Source organism: Oryctolagus cuniculus, chromosome 6 (genome assembly GCF_051225735.1).
Source record: "Oryctolagus cuniculus isolate XC-2025 breed Fujian yellow rabbit chromosome 6, ASM5122573v1, whole genome shotgun sequence".
Lineage (NCBI taxonomy): Eukaryota > Metazoa > Chordata > Mammalia > Lagomorpha > Leporidae > Oryctolagus > Oryctolagus cuniculus.
The window spans coordinates 89309890-89333252 of record NC_142872.1 but is presented as its reverse complement, the minus strand read 5'-3'; the positions used below and the strand labels follow the sequence as shown (position 1 = coordinate 89333252).

General features: G+C 42.4%; 1 protein-coding gene across 17 annotated transcripts in view; it reads right to left on the bottom strand.

Annotated features, from left to right (window-relative positions):
• Positions 1 to 19488: 19488 nt before the first annotated feature.
• YTHDF3 (YTH N6-methyladenosine RNA binding protein F3) overlaps positions 19489 to 23363 on the bottom strand; it is a 46624-nt gene continuing 42749 nt past the window's right edge. For all 17 annotated transcript variants that reach the window (XM_051843803.3, XM_070075093.2, XM_070075095.2 and 14 more), the window contains one exon: positions 19489 to 22570. In XM_051843803.3, coding sequence (XP_051699763.1) covers positions 22547 to 22570 — 24 coding nt within the window. In that variant the 3' untranslated portion in view covers positions 19489 to 22546. The remainder of the gene's footprint in view (positions 22571 to 23363) is intronic.

Sequence of the window (23363 nt, the reverse complement as noted above, 5' to 3'; positions counted from 1 at the left end):
TGGGGTGCAGGGCCCAAGCACCTGGGCCATCCTCCACTGCACTCCCTGGCCATAGCAGAGAGCTGGCCTGGAAGAGGGGCAACCGGGACAGAATCCGGCGCCCCAACCGGGACTAGAACCCGGTGTGCCGGCGCCGCAAGGTGGCATCCTAGCCTCTTGTACAGTGACTCTAAGTACCAACACAGCTGGTGGAGTTCTCCACATTGACAGGCAGATTTATCATTACTGCAGTTACCATGTTGTCCATTGTGCAGCTAGTTGGGTGAAGCTAGAGCTGTCCTGGTTCTGCTATCCTTATTCTCTGACATTTCCTGGAATTTCTTCAGGCAAGAGGAAGTCTGTGAGCTGGACTGCTGGAACAGAAATCCACAGCCTTTCTGTGGAGTATGAGTCTGCTCCAGCTGAATGGTCTGCATGATAGCTTGAGGCACTGGCTCATGGGCAATGGCCTGGGTGCTGCCCTTCACCATCTAACTGCACATCCTTCCTTGCTTTCTCATCACACACACAGCCCTGTCAAGTCTCAGAGGTTCTTCTCAGACACAGTTTCTGCAGTACTTCACCTTTCTCTATTGATGCCTCTCAATAGACAGCTAAAATAAACCTGTCTGTACTTTTTGTTTTGCCTGAAAAGTCTGTTAGCCAAGGTGCATTAAAAATTATGACTCTGGGGGCTGGTGCTCTGGTGCAGTGGGTTAAAGTCCTGGCCTGAGGTGCCGGCATCCCATATGGGTGCCGGTTCTAGTCCTGGCTGCTCCACTTCTGATCTAGCTCTCTTCTATGGCCTGGGAAAACAGTGGAAGATGGTGCAAGTCCTTGGGCCCCTGCACCCACGCGAGAGATCTAGAAGAAGCTCCTGGCTCCTGGCTTCAGATCAGCATAGTTCTGACCATTGTGGCCATTTGGGGAACAAACCAACAGAAGGAAGACCTCTCTCTATGTTTCTACCTCTCTGTAGCTCTGTCTTTCAAATAAATAAAATAAATCTTTTTAAAAAATTATGACTCTGCAACTTAACAGCTATGATACTGGGCAAAGGTACTCAATTTCCTTTTGCCATTTTTCTCACTTTGCTAAAAGGAAGACTGATGGAAGACTGTACTGCTTTCAGCCAGGTTGCTGAAAGCAGTACAGTGAACATAGACAAAGAGCTGTAACCACAAATCATTCGATATGTTCTACTTTCCATGTTACCAACTTTTTGTGAAACTTCTGTCTTCGGCAACATGGGTCACCTTGTGTCCAGCCTCTAATGATGATTTACCCTGTGACCTCATGGGCCTTAAGAACAATCTTTTGTGGTCTTTTTTTTTTTTAAGATTTATTTATTTGAAAGTCAGAGTTAGAGAGAGAGAGAGAAACAGATCTTCCATCCGCTGGTTCATGTCCCAGATCACGGAAATGGCAAGGGCTGGGCCAGACTGAAGCCAGGAGCTTCTTCCTGGTCTCCCATGTGTATGGCAGGGGCCCTAGTACTTAGGCCATCTTCCACTGCATTAGGAGTGCACATTAGTAGAGAGCTGGATCGGATGTGGAGCAGCCAGAGTCAAACCTGTGCCCACGTGATATGCTAGAGTTGTAGTGGATAGCTTTACCCACTATGGCACAGTGCCGGCCGCTGTGGTCTATTTCAGTTGTTACCCACACCAAAGCCAAACCCACAGGTCATACTTTTTGTTGTAGTAGCAGTCTGCTTCCCAGAAACAATTCCTGTGGTTTCTATTGCTGTGTAACAAACCACAGTAAGACTTAGAGACATAAGAAGCAATCATTTTGTTATCTCACACATTCTGTAGGTTAACTGAGCTCAGCCAGGAAATTCTGCTGGTCTCCCATGAGGCTGCAGTCAGGAGGGAATGAGTCTGATGTCCTTTGCAGGCTTCCATTGGACACTACGCTGGATCAGTCTCTCTGTGTAGTGTCACATGGTCTCTCCAGTGGGGTAGCCAGACTTTGACTTGGCCATTCAGGGCTTCCCAGTTAGCAACACTAGAAGCTGCCACATGTTTTAAGACTTCGAGCCATACGGGCAGCTTCCACAGCATTCTGCTAAATAGTCATGAGTGCTGGTGAGAGTTAGCAAGCATTTGGAAAAGCAGTTAAGATACTAATTAAGACTTCATTCTTGCATCCTCCCATATTGGAGTTCCTGGTTTTTATTCCCAGCTGGTTCTTGATTCCAGTTTCCCACCAGTACAGACTCTAGGGGGCAGCAGATGAAGGCTCAAGTGGTTCAGTCCCTGCCACCACATGGGGGAACTGGACTGAGTTCCCAGCTTCAACCTGACTCTGTCCTTGACACCGTAAGCATTTGGGGAGTGAACCAGCACATGGACAGACAATCACCACTTCTCTCTCTCCCTGCCTCCTGTCTCTCTGTGTTTCCTTGCCTCTGTCTCTCAAATTAAAAAGGAATAATAATCATAGGGTAGAGAAAATTCTAGGGGAAGAGGAGCACTACTTCTCAATAAGAGGCATGACAAAGGGACTGGGATCATTTTTCATCCACCCCAAATGGGCTTCTTAGGGATGGACTATAGAAAATACTTGCTGCCAGGTACAGGACTTGGCACATTGACTCGACTGGCAAAGGTTTGGCCATAGTGATCTAAAGGAATCATCTGACCTCTCTGGTGTGTACACTGGGCTCTTGCTAGAACAATGTGTTTCATTAAGAAGAGATTTTGCTGCTGCTATTTTATGTAGACACATTTTCATTGACTCATTTCCTGGGATAACAATCTTAGATACGAAGAAAAATAGAGCCTCAATTTGTTCTCAGTGGGGAAAAGGAAGTAAGGTTTAAGACCGAGATTTAAAACAGAAGATAAAACAACACATCTCTTGTTGCTGATAGAAAGCGGAGTGTCAAAAGAAATGAGAGATAAAACCAAGCACACTTCCGCTCATTGCTTGCTGAAAGGAACTGAAGGATAAAGGCAGCACTGAATTGTTACAGCATCTATTTCTGCAGTGTATTTCACTCACCTACAGGTGTCACCTTTTCACATGATGTCAGAACCAGGTGCCAGAAGCATCTTCCAGACAGGTGAACACTAACAGCAGCATTTCTATTTTTGTGCAACAAGCAAGTGGATCAGCAGTTCTTACCATCTAAATGCTTCTAAAGAAACAGAAGGAACAATTTGATTGCCTCTCATTAAATAAATGATGTACAATCCAATGATTGAAATTATTACCAGGCTTGGGCAAAGACATAGAATTGCTTATTCATTCATCCATTCTTTAAAAAAGTTGTGTTGACTGGAGTCTGATGCAGAGCAAATAGTGCTTACAATTTAAAAATAAAAGACAATAAAGGGGCAAGATTTTGGCCTAGTGCTTGACACCTGCATCCCACATTGGAGTGTGTAAATTCGATTCCTGGCTGTAGCTCCGTTTCCCACCAACAGACCCTGGGGAGACACTGGTGGCAGCTCAAGTACTGGATTCCTGACACCCACTTGGTAGATCTGGATTATTTTCCCTGCTTTGACCCAGTCCAGTCCTGGCCAGAGGGGGCATCTGGTGAGTAAACCAACAGATTGGAGTGTTTTCTCTCTCTTCTCTCTGCCTCCCTCCCCTACTTCCTCTTTCTCAAATTAAAAGGGGGTAGGGGGGTAGGAGTGCAATTCAGGAGATCTTCCTTCAAAAGGAGGTAAACTCATAAGAGAGTGACACTGTTGGGATTACAGGACCTCTCTCTGATGCAGGCAGGTAATACATTTTCAGTAGCAACAGCAACCTGAACACTCTTCCGAGCTTCAGGCTGTCTGGATAAGACTCACAATGTGGGTAAATGGTACAACTAGAAGCTTTCTCTATAGTTGGATTTGAAGATACCAAAACTTTGTCGCTCCCCCTCTTCGTGGAGGAACGACACAGGACCCTGCGCTGTTCTTTCGTCTGCTCGGCCCTCCCCGGGTTTGCTGCTGGTTCTTCCCGGGTTGGCTACTATCCCTTCCACCTCCGTGGAAGGGCGGTTCCCCCTGGCCGCTTTCCCCACTTCCGCAGGGGAGCGGCACACCGCCGGCCGGCTCTTCTCGGGGGCTGCACAGGTGTTCCCTCAGATGTTCCCCTTAGATGTTCCTGGTGCATGCCGTCTCTCTCCTCCTTCATAGTCCTCCTCCACCAATCCCAACTCGGCCGCCCACACGCCGAGTACGCTGCTCTCCTCCAATCAGGAGCAAGTCCTACAGTTTATTGGTTAAACTGGAGGCAGCTGTGCAGAAGCTGTTTACTTCTCTCCCAGCGCCATATTGTGGGAGAGCAGATGCATAGAATAAGTCCCAATTCCAGTAACTCAGTCTAGTCCGGATTGCTCCCCACAGATCCCCCTTTCTTTTTATTTTTGGCGTTGATACGCGCCTGTCTTCGGTGTCCCGCGGCACACATTCTGCTCTGCTTGCTAGAGTTGCCACAGGTTCTTACAAGTCCTATCAATCAGGCAAACCGAATCCGGGTCCTCTCTTCGCCATGTTGTGAGGAGGTTTTTAGGCGCTGATGCGTGCCTGTGTTCGGTGACCTGCGGCTCACACTCTGGTCGAGCCGCTTGCTGGTGCTTACCGCCTTAATCAGGCAGACCGAATCCAAGCCTCCTAATTGTTGTATTGTGGGGAGGCCTTACTGATGTTAATTCGTGCCTGTCTTCAGTGACCTGCGGCGCATAAGCTGCTAGCCGCCCGCAGGTGCTCATCGCCTCACTTAATCAGGCAGACCGAATCCAAGCTTTCTCATTGCCATGTTGAGGGGAGGCCTTTCTATTTCTCTATTTCTCTATCTCCGGGCATTCCTATTTCTCCCATTTTACTTCTATCTTCCAGCATTCCTATTTCTCTCATTTTACTTCTAAACTTCTGTTTCTCTTATCCCTGCAGCTTCCCGGCGCCTCGCCCTGCCGGCAGGCTCCACCCCGAGGCTGCTTCTCGGCGCCTCGCCGGCTCTGAGCCGCTTCAGCCCACGCCTCTCTCATCTGCGCGGCTCGGCTTTGCGCGCACACTCCGCGGTCTCCGCGCTAGCCCCGCGTTCCCTATGTACTTGAACCCCGCACGCTCTGTCTGCGCGCGGCAGCCTCCGCGAGTCACACAGCGTAGCTTACGTGTCCGCCACTAGCATTCAATCTAAGTTCCCCGGGCTAGCCTGGCGAATTCAACCCAGCTTACGTCTCCGCCCCACGGTTTGGCTTCCCGTCCTTTGCTCCCCGGGCTAATCAGACGGATCCCAATCTGGCTTACGTTTCAGCTTCTGGTTTCAACTTTTCGCCCCCTATTCCCGGGCTAACTTGAGAATCCCAAAGTGGCTTTCGTTTCCGCCTTGGCCTGCCCCCCGCGGCTTCAATTTCCCTAACATTTTTCTCTACCCGGTATGTTTCCCCAAACTTTCCTCCAACGATATTCCTCCCTCATTTCTCCTGGCCTCTCCCCACAGTCCGCATCCGAGTCTGTTTGTTCTAGCTTTCACTTTCGCTTTCGACCTTAGAGATTTCTCCCAGCTTCCCCCCGTAGTCCGTATCCGAGTCTATGCCTAGGCTTTCAATAGCTTCTTCCGGCACCTTTTTCGTCCGGCTTTTCCCTAGGCTGTTTGCTAGTCTCTCTCTCCGGTAATTTCCCTAGGCTGTTTGCTAGTCTCTCTCTCCGATATTTTCCCAGTTCTTCCCGTTTCTTCCCTCCTAAGTTTGCTATCCGTCCTAGGTTTCCTATCCGAGTCATTTCTTCCCTCCTAAGTTTCCTATCCGTCCTAGGTTTCCTATCCGAGTCATTTCTTCCCTCCTAAGTTTCCTATCCGTCCTAGGTTTCCTATCCGAGTCACGGCACCATTATGTCGCTCCCCCTCTTCATGGAGGAACGACACCAAGCCCTGCCTAGGCTTCATATCCGAGTCACGGCACCATTATGTTGCTCCCCCTCTTCGTGGAGGAACAACACAGGACCCTGCGCTGTTCTTTCGTCTGCTCGGCCCTCCCCGGGTTTGCTGCTGGTTCTTCCCGGGTTGGCTACTATCCCTTCCACCTCCGTGGAAGGGCGGTTCCCCCTGGCTGCTTTCCCCACTTCCGCAGGGGAGCGGCACACCGCCGGCCGGCTCTTCTCAGGGGCTGCACAGGTGTTCCCTCAGATGTTCCCCTTAGATGTTCCTGGTGCATGCCGTCTCTCTCCTCCTTTATAGTCCTCCTCCGCCAATCCCAACTCGGCCGCCCACACGCCGAGTACGCTGCTCTCCTCCAATCAGGAGCAAGTCCTACAGTTTATTGGTTGAACTGGAGGCAGCTGTGCAGAAGCTGTTTACTTCTCTCCCAGCGCCATACTGTGGGAGAGCAGATGCATAGAATAAGTCCCAATTCCAGTAACTCAGTCTAGTCCGGATTGCTCCCCACAAACTTAACTCTGAATTGTCTATCACTCTGCTCTTCGTAATAGGATGCTTGAATGCCACCATTATATCCATCATCTAGGTAAGCCATTAGGGGGCTCTTGGAAACAAGTTAGTAGACTTAATTATTTGAAGCATAGTCAGGGGGCCAGTGCTGTGGCATTGCAGGTAAAGCTGCTGCCTGCAGTGCTGGCATCCCATATGGGCACCAGTTCAAGTCCTGGCTGCTCCACTTCCATTTCAGCTCTCTGCTACGGCCTGGGAAAGCAGTAGAAGATGGCCCAAGTCCTTGGGCCCCTGCACCCATGTGGGAGACCCGGAAGAAGTTCCTGGCTTCTGGCTTCGGATTGGTGCAGCTCCGGCCGTTACGGTCATCTGGGGAGTGAACTAGCAAATGGAAGTCCTCTCCCTCTGCCTCTGCCTTTCTGTAACTCTGTCTTTCAAATAAAATAAATAAATCTTAAAAAAAAAAAAAGCATAGTCAGGATTGTTCATCCAAATAACTTGCTGAGAGCATAGCCTGGAGTAAATGAGACATAGTACATTTGATACAGAAGTCTGGGGAAGGATGTTATGCCTGGTCCTTGACACATTCAGTAAAGGGACAAGTCTATAAGATGGAGGAAATGATCTCCATTCTAACTAATAATATCTGTTACCTCGTTTAGAGCACTCACAGCTGCCTGTCAATCACATTGACACTTGGCATTATTTCACCCTGTCCCTCTCTCCCAACAGTTTTGCAAGAATGAAATCAATATGCCCATTTTCGAGTAAGAAAACTAGAGGAAAGGAGGCTAAATTTCGTTCCCAATATCACAGATGGATAAAGGCTGAGTCATATTTAAACCTAGTTATGCCTGACATCAAAGCTCTAACTAATTCTAGTACATTAAGCTGTCTTGGGGTGAGAGCAGAATTATGATACAGTGGGATCAAAGGAACAAGATCTAAATCATACCAAGGAGAGCAGAGACAGCTTAAGATACACACTTGGAATTAAACTGTATAGGCTCAGGACAGACAGTTCAGGACAAAGAAAGATATAAATCAAAAAGCACAATTTCCTCCTTGTTCTCACACAGCCGGCAAATCTAGCATCACACTTTGGAAGTGACCATTGTTTATGAACGTCTTGTGTGTTCCAGAAATTTTCTCCAGTTACAAAATCCTTCCAAAAACTGCTTTGAAATGTGTGTTAAAATTAAATGTAAGGGCCAGTGTCATGGTGCAGTATGTTAAAATGCTGCCGGCAATGACAGCATCCATATCAATTATTCCCAACTGCTCCACTTCCAATCCAGCTCCCCACTAATATACTGGGAAAGCAGTAGATGCTTGGCCTCTACCAGCCACCTGGGAGACGTGGGTGGAGCTCATGGCTCCTAGCTTCATCCTTGCCCAGCCTTGGCTTTAGTGGCCATTTGGGGAGTGACTCAGTGGATGGAATCTCTCTCTAGATCTCTAACTCTTCTCTCACTCTCTGTCAATTTGCTTTTGAAGTAAATATTTATTATTTTGAAATAAATATTTACATTTAAAATTTAAATGTAAATCTCAGGCTCCAATTATGTGCTAAATTTTCAAATGTATGGTACAGATCACTATGAGTTTTTTATTTTATTTTATTTTATTGACAGGCAGAGTTAGACAGTGAGAGAGACAGGGACAAAGGTCTTCCTTTTTCCGTTGGTTCACCCTTCAAGTGGCCGCTACGGCTGGCGCATTGCGGCCGATGCGCTGCGCAGATCTGAAGCCAGGAACCATGTGCTTCCTCCTGGTCTCCCATGCAGGTGCAGGGCCCAAGAACCTGAGCCATCCTCCACTGCCCTCCCAGGCCACAGCAGAGAGCTGGACTGGAAGAGGAGCAACCGGGACAGAATCCGGCGCCCCGCGGGACTAGAACCCGGGGTGCCGGTGCTGCAGGCGGAGGATTAGCCTAGTGAGCCACAGCGCCAGCCACTATGAGTTTTTAAATTGAAGAAAATGCATCTTCCCACAGGAGCATTAATGGTGACTTACAATTTCACTGTACAGAAGTTCCACAATTTTCTCCAGATGAACAAACTGGTTCTTTTTAAATTTGCAAGTAATACTGCAAGAAATATCCTCATGTAGCCCAACTTTTTTCTCTATACCTATGCACAAAAGGAGAAAATTCCTACAAGAGGACTTCAAAGTCCGGCTCAAGAAATAGTGAGTACAGCGGAAACGCAAGAGTTGGTTGCAGGACCAATGAGGAGACATGAGGGTGGCGGGCAGGATGGGCAATTGCCATTACTTTTCTTATACCTCCCACCTTCACAGGAGTGAAGGGATGGTAATGATTAAGCTGGAGCAGATGCAGGGTGGGGTGAGGGTCATTTTTGTAACCTCTTCCCCCCATTCCATATCCTCTAATATGATGAAGCTTCTCTTGTGTATCAAAAATTAAGATGAGAAAGCCTAAGTCAAAACATTATAGTTTAAAGAAAAACAAAAGCAAAAACTCCACCAGTGCAATGGAAAATATAATCAAATCTAAATAGCTCCCTCTGCTGTCCTTTTGTGTAATTTTTTCTCTCTCTCTCTCTCCTTTTTTTTTTTTTTTGTATAATGATCCAATTAGGAGCTGTATTAAGTTGGGTAGTATGAAAACACACTTGATGAAATCCTTACCACTTTATCAAAAATTGCAATCATCACTCCCATATTATGAATGACATTTTATGGTCAATTATATATTTATATGTGTGTGTGTGTGTGTGTAGTGTATAGAGAGCAAGTTAAAGTGATTAAATTTCTAAAATTCTGAGTGTTACATATCCTTCATTAACAAGGGAAAATCAATTTCTAAAATTTAGAATTTTTTTTTTCAAAACAAAACTTTAATGTTTCACTTGTCCAGACCATTTTGGTCACGTCACAGTTGAAAAGCAAAGGACCTGCGGAGGGTCTAGGAGGATCTACCAGTGACCACAGAGAAGGGAAAAAGCCCCAGCTATATTAGGAAGAATGTGAGTGCTTCACCACGAGGAGTGAGGCTGTTCAGGAGAAAGGCGCTAGGTTGATGGGCATTTTTATTTAATTCTCTGAAGAATTTTGAGTTAGGATATTTCCTATTTCACAAATAAGAAAACAGAGGAACTTGTTTGGTCAGTGAACAAGGAAGGAAGGGCAAACACAAGACATGTTTGTCTTTGAAACGGGAGCTAGGAACCTGGGCTTAAAGTCATGGTTTTCTCACTGACCGTGACCTTGAGAAAGTTACAACCTCCTAACCTGTTTCATTTATACACTGAAAGAGGGGGATAAAGACTTTCCGGGGTCCCCTCCAGCACTCTGGATGATTTCAGGGTGAATCACATTGTATTCCCCTGCCTTACTGGATCCAGATTAAATGAAAACCCAAGGCAATTTGGGGAAGGGGGAGAATTTGTTGAGGGGCCTAAGAGAAGGGAAGGGACTGGAGAGGGGGCTCCAAAGAACAGAATACTGAAGGGAGTTGGGCGGACATGATCAAGCAGCCAACTTTCCCCTTGGTGAGAAAAATGAAGTCGTGTGGCCTTTTTCCCTCAAGTACTCAGCAACACACACTTTCTTCCTATTTCAGGTATCAACAGTTCCTAGGCTAACTTTTAGTTCCCAAGCAGTGCAGGCTACCACTGCAGTACAACTCCAGTCATTACAATCCCAGAGGGGGCTTGGAGGACAGTCAATGAGAGAGCGATTTTGGCAGTCCTTTAGAAAAAAAGGAGAGGTCAAATAGAAGCTCAGAGCACGGGAAAACCCTGAGGTGAAAATGCACCTGGACAGCTTGTGGAAGACAAGAGAGCTAGTGTGGCTGGGGCAGGAAGAAGGCAGAAGTTCCCATACTTCTGCTGCTAAAATTACAATAGTATCCACATGTACCTACATATTTTCTGTGCTCTTACACACAAAAGGAGAAACCCCTAGCAAAGGAATTCAGAGTTGTGTTTTAAGAAATGATGGGTGAGGGCTCTGAGACTCGGTGGGGTCTAGGGTGGATAACAGTGGGAAAGAAGAGTGCTGTTCTGGACACAGAAGAGACACAGCAAAGCAAAATGCAGAAGACGAGTCACTGGTGACTTGACAATTCCCCACTGCTTCTATTTTACCTTTGCTGGAGCTTGATCACTTCATGGATGGGAAGAAATGGGAAGAATGAAAAAGGAAGTAAGAGAATGCCAACTGGAAGAGTTGGGCTAGGATATATAGGAGCACGGAAGAAAACACACATTTTCCTTCTAAGTATCCTCAAAGAAATCACTTTAAAAACAAATCAAGGAGTGGACATTTAAGACAGTGGTTAAGATGCTACTTAAGATGCCCAAATTGCACACTAGAGTACCTGGGTTTGACTCCTGGCTCTGGCTCCTGACCCCATCTTACTGCTAATGCAGACCCTGGAAAGTAGTGGTGATGGCTCAAGTAATCAGATTCCTGCCAGCCATGTGGAAGACCTGGATTGTGTTTGTGGGTCCCAAGGCTCTGGGCCCCAGCTGAGGGTCATTTGGAGAGTGAACCAACAGATGGACACTCAACACTCTGCCTCTCACATAAACATACTAAAAAATTTCAGTGATAATTGAAGGCTGATTCCATCTTTGTAATGAACATGTTCATGGAGATGTGAGTCAGACTTTGTAATGAGATCGGAAAGGAAATACACTACTGCTGTGCTTCACAGGTAGGTGACAGGCTGTGTGTGTTACCCAAAGACAGGGATGCTCGAGAAGTGGGCACTTGTAAAGCAGCAGTTAGGTCATCTGCTGGGATGTCCACATTTCACATGGAAATGCCTAGGCTCAGTTGGGAGCTCTGCTCCCAATTCCAGCTTCCTGTGAATGTGCACCCTGGGAGGAGGGAGCAGGTGATAGTTCTACCACCCAAGTGGGAGTCCGGAATTTAGTTCCTGGTTCCCAGCTTTGTTGCAGGAATTTGGGGGAACTCTGTGTCTGTCTTCCTCTCACAGAACTTCATAATGTCCATTTACATGAATATGTAAACCCTTGAATATGAACACCAAACAGTCCATCATCAAAATGATGTGGAGTCAACAAAATGAGTAAGACTCTTCATTGACACTCTCATATGGGCAATGTTTTCTAAATTCTTACCTGACAAACAATATTGCAACCAAAACGCAGAGATGAAATTCTGCTGCTTTCTATTAAATGAAACTTTAACTGCTTTAACAGTTTTCATTTCTAATGACAAGTATCGCTAAATATGATCCACACAAACAGAACTCTTTGGGTTCCTCAATAATTTGTGGGGAAAATGAATCCTGGGCCGGCACTGCGGCTCAATAGGCTAATCTTCCACCTGCGGCGCCAGGACCCCGGGTTCTAGTCCCGGTCAGGGCGCTGGATTCCGTCCCGGTTGCCCCTCTTCCAGGCCAGCTCTCTGCTGTGGCCCGGGAGTGCAGTGGATGGCCCAAGTGCTTGGGCCCTGCACCCCATGGGAGACCAGGAGAAGCACCTGGCTCCTGCCATCGGATCAGCGCAGTGCGCCGGCCGCAGCGCGTCAGCCACAGCGGCCATTGGAGAGTGAACCAATGGTAAAAGGAAGACCTTTCTCTCTGTCTCTCTCTCTCACTGTCCACTCTGCCAGTGAAAAAATAAATAAAAAAAGAAAAATAAAAAAAAAAATGAATCCTGAAGCCAAAGTTTGGGAGTTGCTGCAATCCATTCGGTTAATAAATCTGAGATTATTAGCATATATTATATTGTCAAATTGTTTATATAACAAACTTGGTAATACTGACACTAATAATAAATTGCCTGAAAAATTCACTAAGATGGGACACCTGAGGCAAGTATCAAAACCAGTCACTCTATGGTGGTAGTTTTTGTGTTGGCAGTGTGCGTGTACAACACTCCTGAGCTGCATTTTAAGAACTCCACAATGATAAAAATAACTGAGGTGTACCGTTCACACAGTAACTCTGTGACTTTCTTGTGAATAGAGAAGTTTCCTTGCCAAACTCTCAGCATGAAGTAATAGGGCAGGAGATGGTGTGTGTTCATGTGAATACAATTTTTTTTTAACCAGTGTGTCTTTTTCAAATATAAATCTTCACTGCAAAACTGTCCAAATGTTTTGAGCAATATCTTAAATTTTGAAGTCTGGGTGTCAGGCAGTGCTGTGGTGCAGCAGGTTAAGCCACCACCTGCAGTGCCAACATCCTTTATGGGAGCCAGTTGGAGTCTCTGTTGCTCCACTTCCAATCCAGTACCCCTGATGTGCCCAAAATGCTTGGGCCCCTGTACCCACATGGGAGACCCAGGCCTCAGCCTGGCCCATCCCTGGCTGTTTGCAGCCATTTGGGGGGGAAAAAGCAGAAGGAAGATCTAATTCTGCCTTACAAATAAATAAATCTTCTTAAAAATTAAATAAAATCTGCCTATAAAAATCAACACGGATCCAAGTGATTTCTACATATACACACTATTGGCAAACATTCCATTTGTTTTTGTTGTTAATGTATGACCTTTCAAGTATTTCCTGGAAAGTATTAGGAAAATAAGACAGAAGAAACCTGGCTGTAAAACCTGGGCTACATAATTCCAAGATGGGTACTTTACATGGCTAACTTCCTCTTCCTCCAACTTGTTTTTTCCTTATTAAAAGGGATTATCAGGGAAAAACACAGGCTCTGAGAAACAAAACATGTGCCCTCCAAGCAAAGAGGAATTACAGCGTTTCCCAAAACTTGCCATCGTTTCAGTCCATTTGTCCTCTCCAGTATTTCATACAGAAAGCACTTCTTACAGCTTAGGTAGGAAATACACAAGAGTTAACATTTTCTACATGAACAGCAATGCATTTTCCTCTTTCTTGTATTTATTTGCAAAAATATTACCATTCATATTCATTAACACATCTATGAACAGTGGTTCAAATCCCACTATCCACTGCCCTTGGGCAACAAGAAGGAGATCAAATTGATTCCAAAGCAAAGAAATTTTAAAACAAAAACCCATCAAAAAATTCAAAAGAAATACAATGGAAGGAAAAAGAATGTCGAGATTAGCAATCATCTGGAGGAACAGTTCCAGCAGGACAAGCTTCTTGCAATTCTATCTGAAGGAAATCAAGACCCAAAAATGCAATAATTTCCCTGGACCCCGACAACGACCCCCATCTTAGCTGTGTGTTTACTGTTCCTTAAAACAAAATCTTTAATCCTATGATTCAGTAAGGGTACAGGACTCTTTGAATAAAAAATATGTTATTTATGAATTTTCCAATACCTCTGTTCCAAGAGATGCTCTTCTAACATTATCTATGATTTCCCAATGAAGTGAGAACATAAAAAGGGGGCCAGTGGTGTGGCTTAGGTTAAGCCTCTGCCCGCATGTTGGCACCCCATATGGGTGCCAGTTTGAGTCCTGGCTGCTCCATTTCTGATCCAGCTTCTTGCTAATGTGCCTGAGAAAGCAACAGAAGATGGCCCAGGTTCTTAGGCCCCTGCACCCATGAGGGAGACCTGGAAGAAGCTCCTGGATTAGGCCAGGCTCAGCCCGGCCATTTGCAGCCAATTGAGGATTGAACCAGTGGGTGGAAGATCTCTTTTTATGCCTCCGGATCTCCTTCTCTGTAACTCTTTCAAATAAATAAATCATTTCTAAATACACACACACTTGGAACCTAAGTACAAAACTTGTAGAGTTTTATGATTTTCCTATAGTTTTCAAATCCATGTAATTAAGACAAATCATCATTATCAGGTATTTACCCCAAAAAAGTTTGTACATGTTTAGTAGATGCATCGTTTTTCCGAAGATCTTCAATCAATTGTTGGTTAAATCCATGTGTAGTTGGTACATCCAAAGGGCCAACTGGACTGTGATCATAGCACTGGGTCTCCAGTGGACACGAGTCAGTCAATCCACCAAACACAAGTAGAATAACAAATGATTTATTTGTGGGGACAGTAGCTTTATGTTAGTATGCTATACTATTTGTTAGTTTTCTTTCATTTTTAAATTTTATTTCAAGATAAAATCTTCCTTTTGGCTTTATACTATAACAGAACTACCATCTAATTCTGTGTATACCAACAACCTGATCCTTTGAAACTAGAATTTCAGTAACACTGCTAGTTATAAAGAAGTGTTTACACTTACACATGTAAATAGCACTCAGTATCAAGGGGCATTTGTAAGCATAGCAAAAAGTTCTTTGTCCAACTTTCATCTCCGGCCTCCTTACTTTTCTTATATTGTTTCTTGGTTTTCTTACCATCACTGCTCCTTATTTTGCTTTCTCTTTAGTCTAATCCATCTTTGGTTCTGTCATCTGCTCTAGCATCATAAATACTATATTGCTGTCTTCTACTTATAAAAGGGATGGCTGATGGTCACTGTGAACCAAAAGGTAGCAAAAACAACCATTTAACTGAGCTTTACTCAGGTAGTGACTGTTCTCAGGATCTCAACGATAAACGTACGAACTGAAGCTAATCAACTTTGACTAGAACCTCTAACCTGCAGCTAAGCAGTAAAAATTACACTAAGAAATTATCAACAGCAATCAGAGTTATCAATTTTGTCAGAAACAGAGGACAATGTTCAACTATATCACTTTTACTACCATATCCTTTTAGTTGACCGAGAAGTTTGGGCTAATTGTTAGGTAATAAACAGTGAACCCAGGGGTTCCACTAAAGGCCTATCAGCTGCCAAAGTCCATGCTCTTGGCCATTCTATTACACAGCAGCCTCAAAAACCAAGGTATTTAAAATGCTTCTTTTTTAAAGTATGCATCATTTTCAAGATCGTTTTATCTCCTACGTCAGGCTTTTCTCTTCAGCCAAATCTCAATGACCATTATTTTCTATCTATACAAAGAAATCCCAGATTTTCTGCCATCATCTAAATCTCCACTTTATTATTTCTTGAATCCTTTTGTTAGAATCACTGCTCATTGTGGCCAGAGCTGTGGCATGGTGGGTAGGGCTGCCGCCTGCAGTGCCGGCACCCCATGTGGGAGCCAGTTTGAGTCCCGGCTGCTCCGCTTCCAGTCCAGCTTTCTGCTGTGGCCTGGGAAAGCAGTGGAGGATGGTCCAAGTCCTTGGACCCCTGCAACTGCAGGGGAGACCGGGAAGTAGTTCTTGGATCCTGGCTTTGGATCAGCCCAGCTCTGGCTGTTGCAGCCATTTGGGGAGTGAACCAGCAGATGGAAGACCTCTTTGCCTTTCAAACAAATAAATAAATAAATCTTAAAAAACACTGCTCCTCTGTACACACAATTAGAATTACTTCAAGCAATAAGATTCCATTAAAACTCCAGTATCAACTGTCCTGTTGAAAAATGAGGGAAAGTTGCAGAGGGGTGTGAGGAAGGGGAGAGTGCAATCTATGCAGATATAAGTGAAAAGGGAAATGTATTGGCACAGTAACCTACTGGGATAACATGTAACAACAAAACAGATTCATATTCTCCTTTTAAAATACAAGGACAACAACTGACATTGTGATATATCGAGTAAAGTTGCAGCCTGCAATGCCAGCATCTGATATGGGCGCTGGCTGGAGTCCCACCTGTCCCGCTTCTGATTCAGCTCCCTGCTAATGTGCTTGGGAAAGCAGTGTAGGAGGCCCAGCTCGAGCCCCTGTACAATGTGGGAGACCCAGATCAAACTCCTGGCTCCAGGGCTGCAGACCATCCCACACCCAGCCATTGTGGCCATCTGGGGAATTTAAGTGATAGAAGACTTCTAATTCTGCCTTTCAAATAAATAAAATAAAAAGACAAGGATAATTCTCCATTCAAATTAAGGATGTGACTTCCTCAGAGCCCACTACAGAAGGCAGGGAAAACTGCACCTTTACAGTGGAACAATCTGACAAACACTACCTCTGCCAGGTGATCAAGGTCAACATCAACAGTCAAATAATGCTGGGAGTATCCTTCACATGAAATAGCATGCACACACTATTCTTCCCAAAAGCTCATAAGCAGTCCAATCATAAGAAAAACATGAGCCAAATTGCAAAGGACAAGTATCTTACAAAGTACATGATCCATACTCAGTACTATCAAGGTCAGCAAAATCAGGTTCAAGAAATTATCACAGCACAAGTAACCCAGGCATGACAACTGAAAGTATTTAGAAATCTCTGATAGAATCCTGAGCTAGAGGAAAGGATATCAGAGAAAACCTCTGAAAATCCAAAAAGTGTGTGTTTCACTTAATTATTTTAATACTGGTTTAATTTGCTAAACTGTTAATAGGAAGTTGGGGGCCAGCACTGTGGCAGTGAGTTAATCTGCTACCTGCAACACTATGCCTGTTAGAGTCCTGGCTTCTTTGCATCACATCCAGCTTCCTGCTAACGCACCTGGGAAAGTATATGGGCCACATGGGAGATGTGAACAAAGTTCTGGGATTCTGGCTTCATTCTGAACCAAACCTGGCCATTGCAGCCATTTTGAGAGTGAACGATCTCCCCCTTTTTGTAGCTCCTTCAAATGAATAAATCTATATTTTAAAAGGGGGGGGGGCTAATACAGTATATACAGAATCTCAGTACTAATTTTTCTATAAAACTATCCTAAAATACAGCCTATTTTTGAAAATAAAAGGCTAATATACAATGATGGAAAGGAAAAAAACCATGACTCCTTTGGTTCACACATTTTCTTTTCTTTAGTAACAGTGTAGAAAAGGTGGACATACTGGATCCTGGATCTGTTTCAACCACTAACATATTATTAGTGATATCCATTACTTACCCCCTGAATTGGTCACTATCACAAGTATTGTTTTTTAAACCTATTGCCTCCAGACATTCACTACTACTACAAAACACTAATTACTTCAATCATAAACTATAAAATTGCAGAGGTACAGGGGCTGGTGCTATGGGGCAGCAGGTTAAAGCCCTGGCTTGAGGTGCCGGCATCCCATATGGGTGCTGCCTCTAGTCCTGGCTGCTCCTCTTTTGATCCAGCTCTCTGCTATGGCCTAGGATAACAGAAGATGGCCCAAGTCCTTGGACTCCTGTACTCACTCCCGGCTCCTGGCTTCGGACTGGTGCAGCTCCAGCTGTTGCGGCCATCTGGGGAGTGAACTGGAAGATTGAAGACCTCTCTCTCTTTCTCTAACTCTCTAAACTCTTTCAAATAAATAAAACTTTTTAAAAAAAATTGCAGAGGTACAAAGAATTTCTTTTTCTTAAGATTTATTTTTATTTATTTGACAGCCAGGGTCACAAGAGAGGGAGAGACAGAAGGACAGATCTTCCACTCGCTGGTTCACTCTCCAAATGGCCCCAATGGCCACGGCTGGGCTAGGCTGAAGCCAGGAGCCAGGAGTTTCCTTCAGATCTCCCATAGAGAGAGATAAGACCATCTCTCTGGCACTTGTGCCATCTCCCATTGCTTTCCCAGGTGCAACAGCAGGGAGCTGAATGGGAAGTGAAGCAGCTGGGTCTCAAATTGGCACCCATATAAGATGCTGGCAATACAGAGGCTTCACTCACTATACCATAATGCCTGTCCCAAGGTGCAAAGAATTTTAGATGCATCCTACTCCAACCTCTTCATTTGATTTCACTACCAAGAAAACTAAAAAGAAAGGAGATGATTTGCTCCATGTTGACTTACAAGTAAGAAATAACCAAAAGTCTGGTCTTTCAACTCCCAATTCAAAGATAATCCCTTTGACAATAATTCCATTCTAATTACAATTGTCTCTTAAAAATACTCAATGTTTAAGAAGGACACTTTGGTATCAAAATCTGTGTTTTCCACAGAGGGGCAAGAGGGATGGCAGGAAGGGGCAGGGTACTTGCCAGTGTTAACTGTGTACTTGATGTCTTCCTTACATGCTAAGTTTTATGAAAACACTTTATTTACATCTAGTATCAATATTTCAGAAGTAGCAAAAACTAAAGAATAAATTCTGAATTTGGTGCACTATTTATAAACAATATTTAAACTGTCTCTACTACATGTAGGTGATACACCTGTTTCTCACTGTTGACTCGAGAAATGAATAAAGAATACATTAATATTGATACAAGAAGTACAATGATTAGTAAGCTAGCAACTGCAGTTGGTCAGTTAATTTCTGACCACATGAGTATTTTAGTTCCTTAGACTGGCATCACTGTATCTAGTATTACTAAGCAAGACGAAGCTGGGCTACCAAGTATAAGGTCCCAACAAAGAATGACTAACAGATATATTTAAAGTACACTGGTAAGAGACAAGTTTCCCCTCAACCTCTAGTGACCAGAAAGGAAGGGAGGAAAATAAGGTGACTTTGGATGATGCCAGTGTAGGGCACCTAGTTGATTCTTAAAAAATCACCCTGGTCACGGTCAGCAATGCTCGATGCAGCATGGTGGTTCTGACAACATGAAACTAAATTCTTTGGTCTTCCCCAGCAAATATCAATGTACCATCCAGCATCACACCACTACTGATCCTATGCACATCTATCAACTGCAGGAGATAATATTCAGACTGTTAGAAAAACATTCCTTGATATCAAGAGTAGGGCAATAGGGTTATCAGACAGCTGGAGCCACTATCCCCTCCTAAAAATAGTCCTTTTTCTTTCTCTTTTATTCCAAGTAAAATACTAGTCAATACACCGATTGGAGTGATTAAGAAAAACTGCTATCTTCTCTTTTTTAAATATCCCAACTTATTTTAGATGGCTAACTTAGAGATGCAAGCATTTGGCAGTATTTAAATACCAAAGAGGATGTCCAATTCTCACATCAGAGGGCCTAGGTTCAAATTCCAGCCTCACTTCCAATTCAGCTTCTTGCTAATCTGCAACCTGGAAGCCTGCAGGAGATGGCTTAATCCCTGGGGTCTCTGTTATTCACATGAAAGACCCAGACTGAGCTGTGGATTCTCTGTTTCTGCCTTGATCCACCGGAGATGTTGCAAGCATCTGAGGAAGTTAATCAACAGATGGAAGATCTCTCTCTGCCTTTTAAACAAATAAAAACAATAAAAAACTGCCAACTAGTACAAATGACATTTGTACTTGAAAATTAAGTCAATCAGGACATCCTTTAATAAAGTAAGTAACAATTTTGTTTTCTGGCAGGCAATCCATCTTTATCAAGATAAATGGAAATAACACAGGTGTGAGTGAACAATTTTTATTGAAACCCTCAAGATTAAAGAGGACCAAATGGTGAGTTTGGGTACCATAACAGGAAATCTCACCTAACTGTACCATCATTCACAGGAATGAACAAACCCAAACACGACAAAATTCAAATTCTCATGTAATTGCTACAAGTGAATGTAAATTAACTAATCAGTTTATCATAACCTTTTAATCATACGAAAAAGGGAATTTACATGGCATAACAAAAGATATGCAAAACTTCATGAAAACACAAATCTCTTAAATTTCTCAAACTTATTTTTAAAGGAAGCAGAATGCACTTGAAATGATTAAATGACTTAAGCTGATCCTTTTTTTATTGCAAACTGTTTTAACATCAGCTTAACCCCCATGCATGGTACTCAAAAAGAACACAGTTTTTGTATTCGAAAGATCACTTAAGTTAAAATGACAAATTAAGTACTAAAATTAGGAAAACGCTGGGTTTCTTTTCAAAGAAATCTTCAAGTACCAATATGTATAGAGAAAGAATACTAATTTTGGTTACATTTTCCCTCTTACTGTGAAATATACAAACTATAATACCTTTCAAAATAAAATACCCATAAAACTTTAATAAGAAACATTGAAACCAGAACTTGGAAAAACATTAAGCAAGAAATTTACTGGGCCAATAATGCTGTGATTTATGATTATTCTAATATTTGATTATAAGTCTCCTCTTGCAGAACCCAGGTCCTATCCCTTTTGGTCCCCACAGTTAGGAAACATTCAGTTGGTTGTGCTCCTGAGACAACCTGTAATAATTTCACTGGGAGAAAAAACATCTTGCAATATGGTGACAGACCAAGAAGGAAGAGAAGGTGGGTACTCTGGAGAAAACTGACGTGCGAAAAACAGAAACTACCAATTGAAAGGAAAAGTGTATGTGTGTGTGTTTTTCCCAAAGGAATGCTGCACCCATTTTACTTAAGATTAGAATCCAGGTTAAAGGCACTGGGATGTACTCCTCACCGTGAATAGACTTTCAGCTACATTTGACATGTCTGAGTCTATTGTAATTGGCCTTGCTGGGTGTTTCCATGACACTTCTTACACAGAAACCTAATGTGAATTGAACAAGTTTGAATCCATTTATAATGCAATTAGTTTTATAAAAATATCCAGAGTAAAGCACCAAGAAAAAGAGAACCTCATGGGGAGGACTCAGATCCCTCCTATAAGGTCACCCTTTTACAGTTGTCTCTAAATAGGACCCCCAGAATGACAACAGTCATCTCGGACATGTCCTACCTATATATAATCTCAGGGATGTAGAACATTGCTGTGGTGACTATACCCAAATGCCAATCCTCACTATAAATCATTAAGAGACACATAAGATTTCATGGCTTACTTGTAAAAAGGTAAAATAGGTGCAATTTTCCTTTAAGAAAATGTTTATTTTACAATATACCAGTAACATTTTGATGTTCCCTTCAGTAAACATTGATAAAACTACACGGGGACTGCCCAAAACTGTGAAGTAGCTATGGTTATCTACAAATACTGTACTTTCATTTCATTTAAATACAGTATTAGTAGATTCTAAGAAAATATTGTACAAAAATTATATAAATGAAAGCCTCAAAGAAATTATGTCACTAGGATTTTGAGCTGAAGTGACCAAAGACCAGAGGAAACAAAAACATTTCTAAACATGATGTAAACACCAACAGAGTAATGCAAAACATCAAGGTATTCAAATCTACTGTATTGCTAGTTCCACCTTTAACATATCTTTCTACATAGCTTTCTCCTTTTGAACAGTAATATAAGGGGCAGTACATCACTTTCATAACCTTATGTCATCAAATCAATTAATACAGATGCTTGACACAATTATACAAAATCAATTTGTTTCAAGATATAAAATTAATGTTGATATGTAATTAATGAAAAAAACAAGATGTTAAAAAGATAACTATAAGAATACCCAGATATATGCTGTATTCCCACTTATATAGATCTGATCAATAAAACATCAACACATTCACTTAGATACTGATTTAATCCATGGATCAAGGCCATACTTTCAAAGTATTTTAAGGATGCCAGGACACTGCAAAAGCTGGAGAAAAGAGTTGAGGAACAGTATATGCTTGCTAAACAAGAACTATGTTTATTTAGCTAGTGAATATCTAGAGTAATAAATTTTTACTTCATGATAGCAATCAGGCTCGCAAACACCCAGAAATAGGAATTAAGGGTTTTAAATGTAGTTATAAAGGTCATAAAAAGTCTGATTAGACTGAGGTACATTTACTCAAAATTTTGAGATTCATTAAGTGGTAGCAAACAAAATAATTCCTCAGACAAATGCACATTTTTCAGTATACATATTATTAAGGGAAGGAGGGGAGAAGAATGTGCATTAATTGGTGAAACCCACCAAGCTGCATATCAATATTCTGTTACACCAAACAGTTTGAAGACAAGGGAAATGTTCTAATATAATTTCAGATTATGTTTCATTTGGCTAAAATAGAGCTTAAGGTTGCTTTGCCATATTAAAAGTTTACTACAATAATTTTTCACATAAACATTTAGACTTCAACTTCAGGACTAAATATGGCATGATTATTTTGCTTTTAATCTGTCAAGTAGCTAAAAATCGACAATTTAAAAACTACAACAAAGAAAAAGTTGAAGCAGTGTGACTCTTACATCATTGAACCACTTCTAATGGTTAACTGTTAGTATTTAACAAATTCAAGGAGTTAATGAATCCTTGCATTCATTCAGTCTTCTGTGCCTTAGCTAGGATGCATAATTACAAAAGACAGCAGATACTGGTAAAAGCTTCAGGACAGAAAAGTGCTTGACAAAGTTACAGTTCTCAAGTGTGTTTGGTGAGAGTATAAGGGCAGATGCGCTGATGAAAACCGTTACAAGAGTCAATTTTGTGTTAAAGTGTTCAAAGATGTCACCTTAAGCAGAAAAAAAGCTTTAATAATGTCTTCTTTGACTTATTAGGCATTTCCAGAGTCTACATCATTAGTGTTGTAATTTTAACAGGACATCTTCATACGGTTATTGTTTGTTTCTATTTCTCTCCTGGAAGAAAAAAAAAAACACATAAAAATGGTAACAAAATACTATCATTAAAGATTAAACTACATGCACATATAATGTAAATCATGTCCATATAAACTTCTTCCAAAACCAAGTAATTAAAAATGGTTACTATTACCTCTGTATATCATAGTGAATTAATAACAGCATTCTAAATGAAAAACTCCAAACACTAGGATCTATTTTAGGAGAATTTAGGTTCTCTCCACAATCCTAAGATTTTGTTTAAGGTGAGAATATTATAATAATGTCCTTTGAATTCTATCAGTGAGTTTTTGATGGTGAGCTCTTAAATAAATAAATAAATGCCTTTATAACAATTTGAAAACCACTGGCTGAGGGGGAAGGAAAAGTAAAAAGTTTCATTAAATTTTGTTAAATTACATAAATTAAGACTTCAGTAACAAAATACTTCAAATCACAGATTTCTCCCATGTTCTACTCTCACCTTTAGCATATTCTCACTTTTCACATACAGTATTAGATTCAAATATATTTTCTTCCAAGAAAAACCACTTGAACAAAAGTTAATCTGAATGCTTTCCAGTGTTTATCACTAATCAAATATTTGTCCATTTACTGCCATTTTTGAAAACCAAGCACTAGCACTGTACATGCCCATCAACTGAAAACATCAAGTAGTCTGTATGCATGGTTTGTTGAAACACTGACTGTTGAGTCCTACAGGTCTTAAGTGGAACCTACGGATTTACACGTCTAACTAGCTCACAGGTGATTCTAAACAGTGGTCCACGGATTACACTTTGAAAACTAC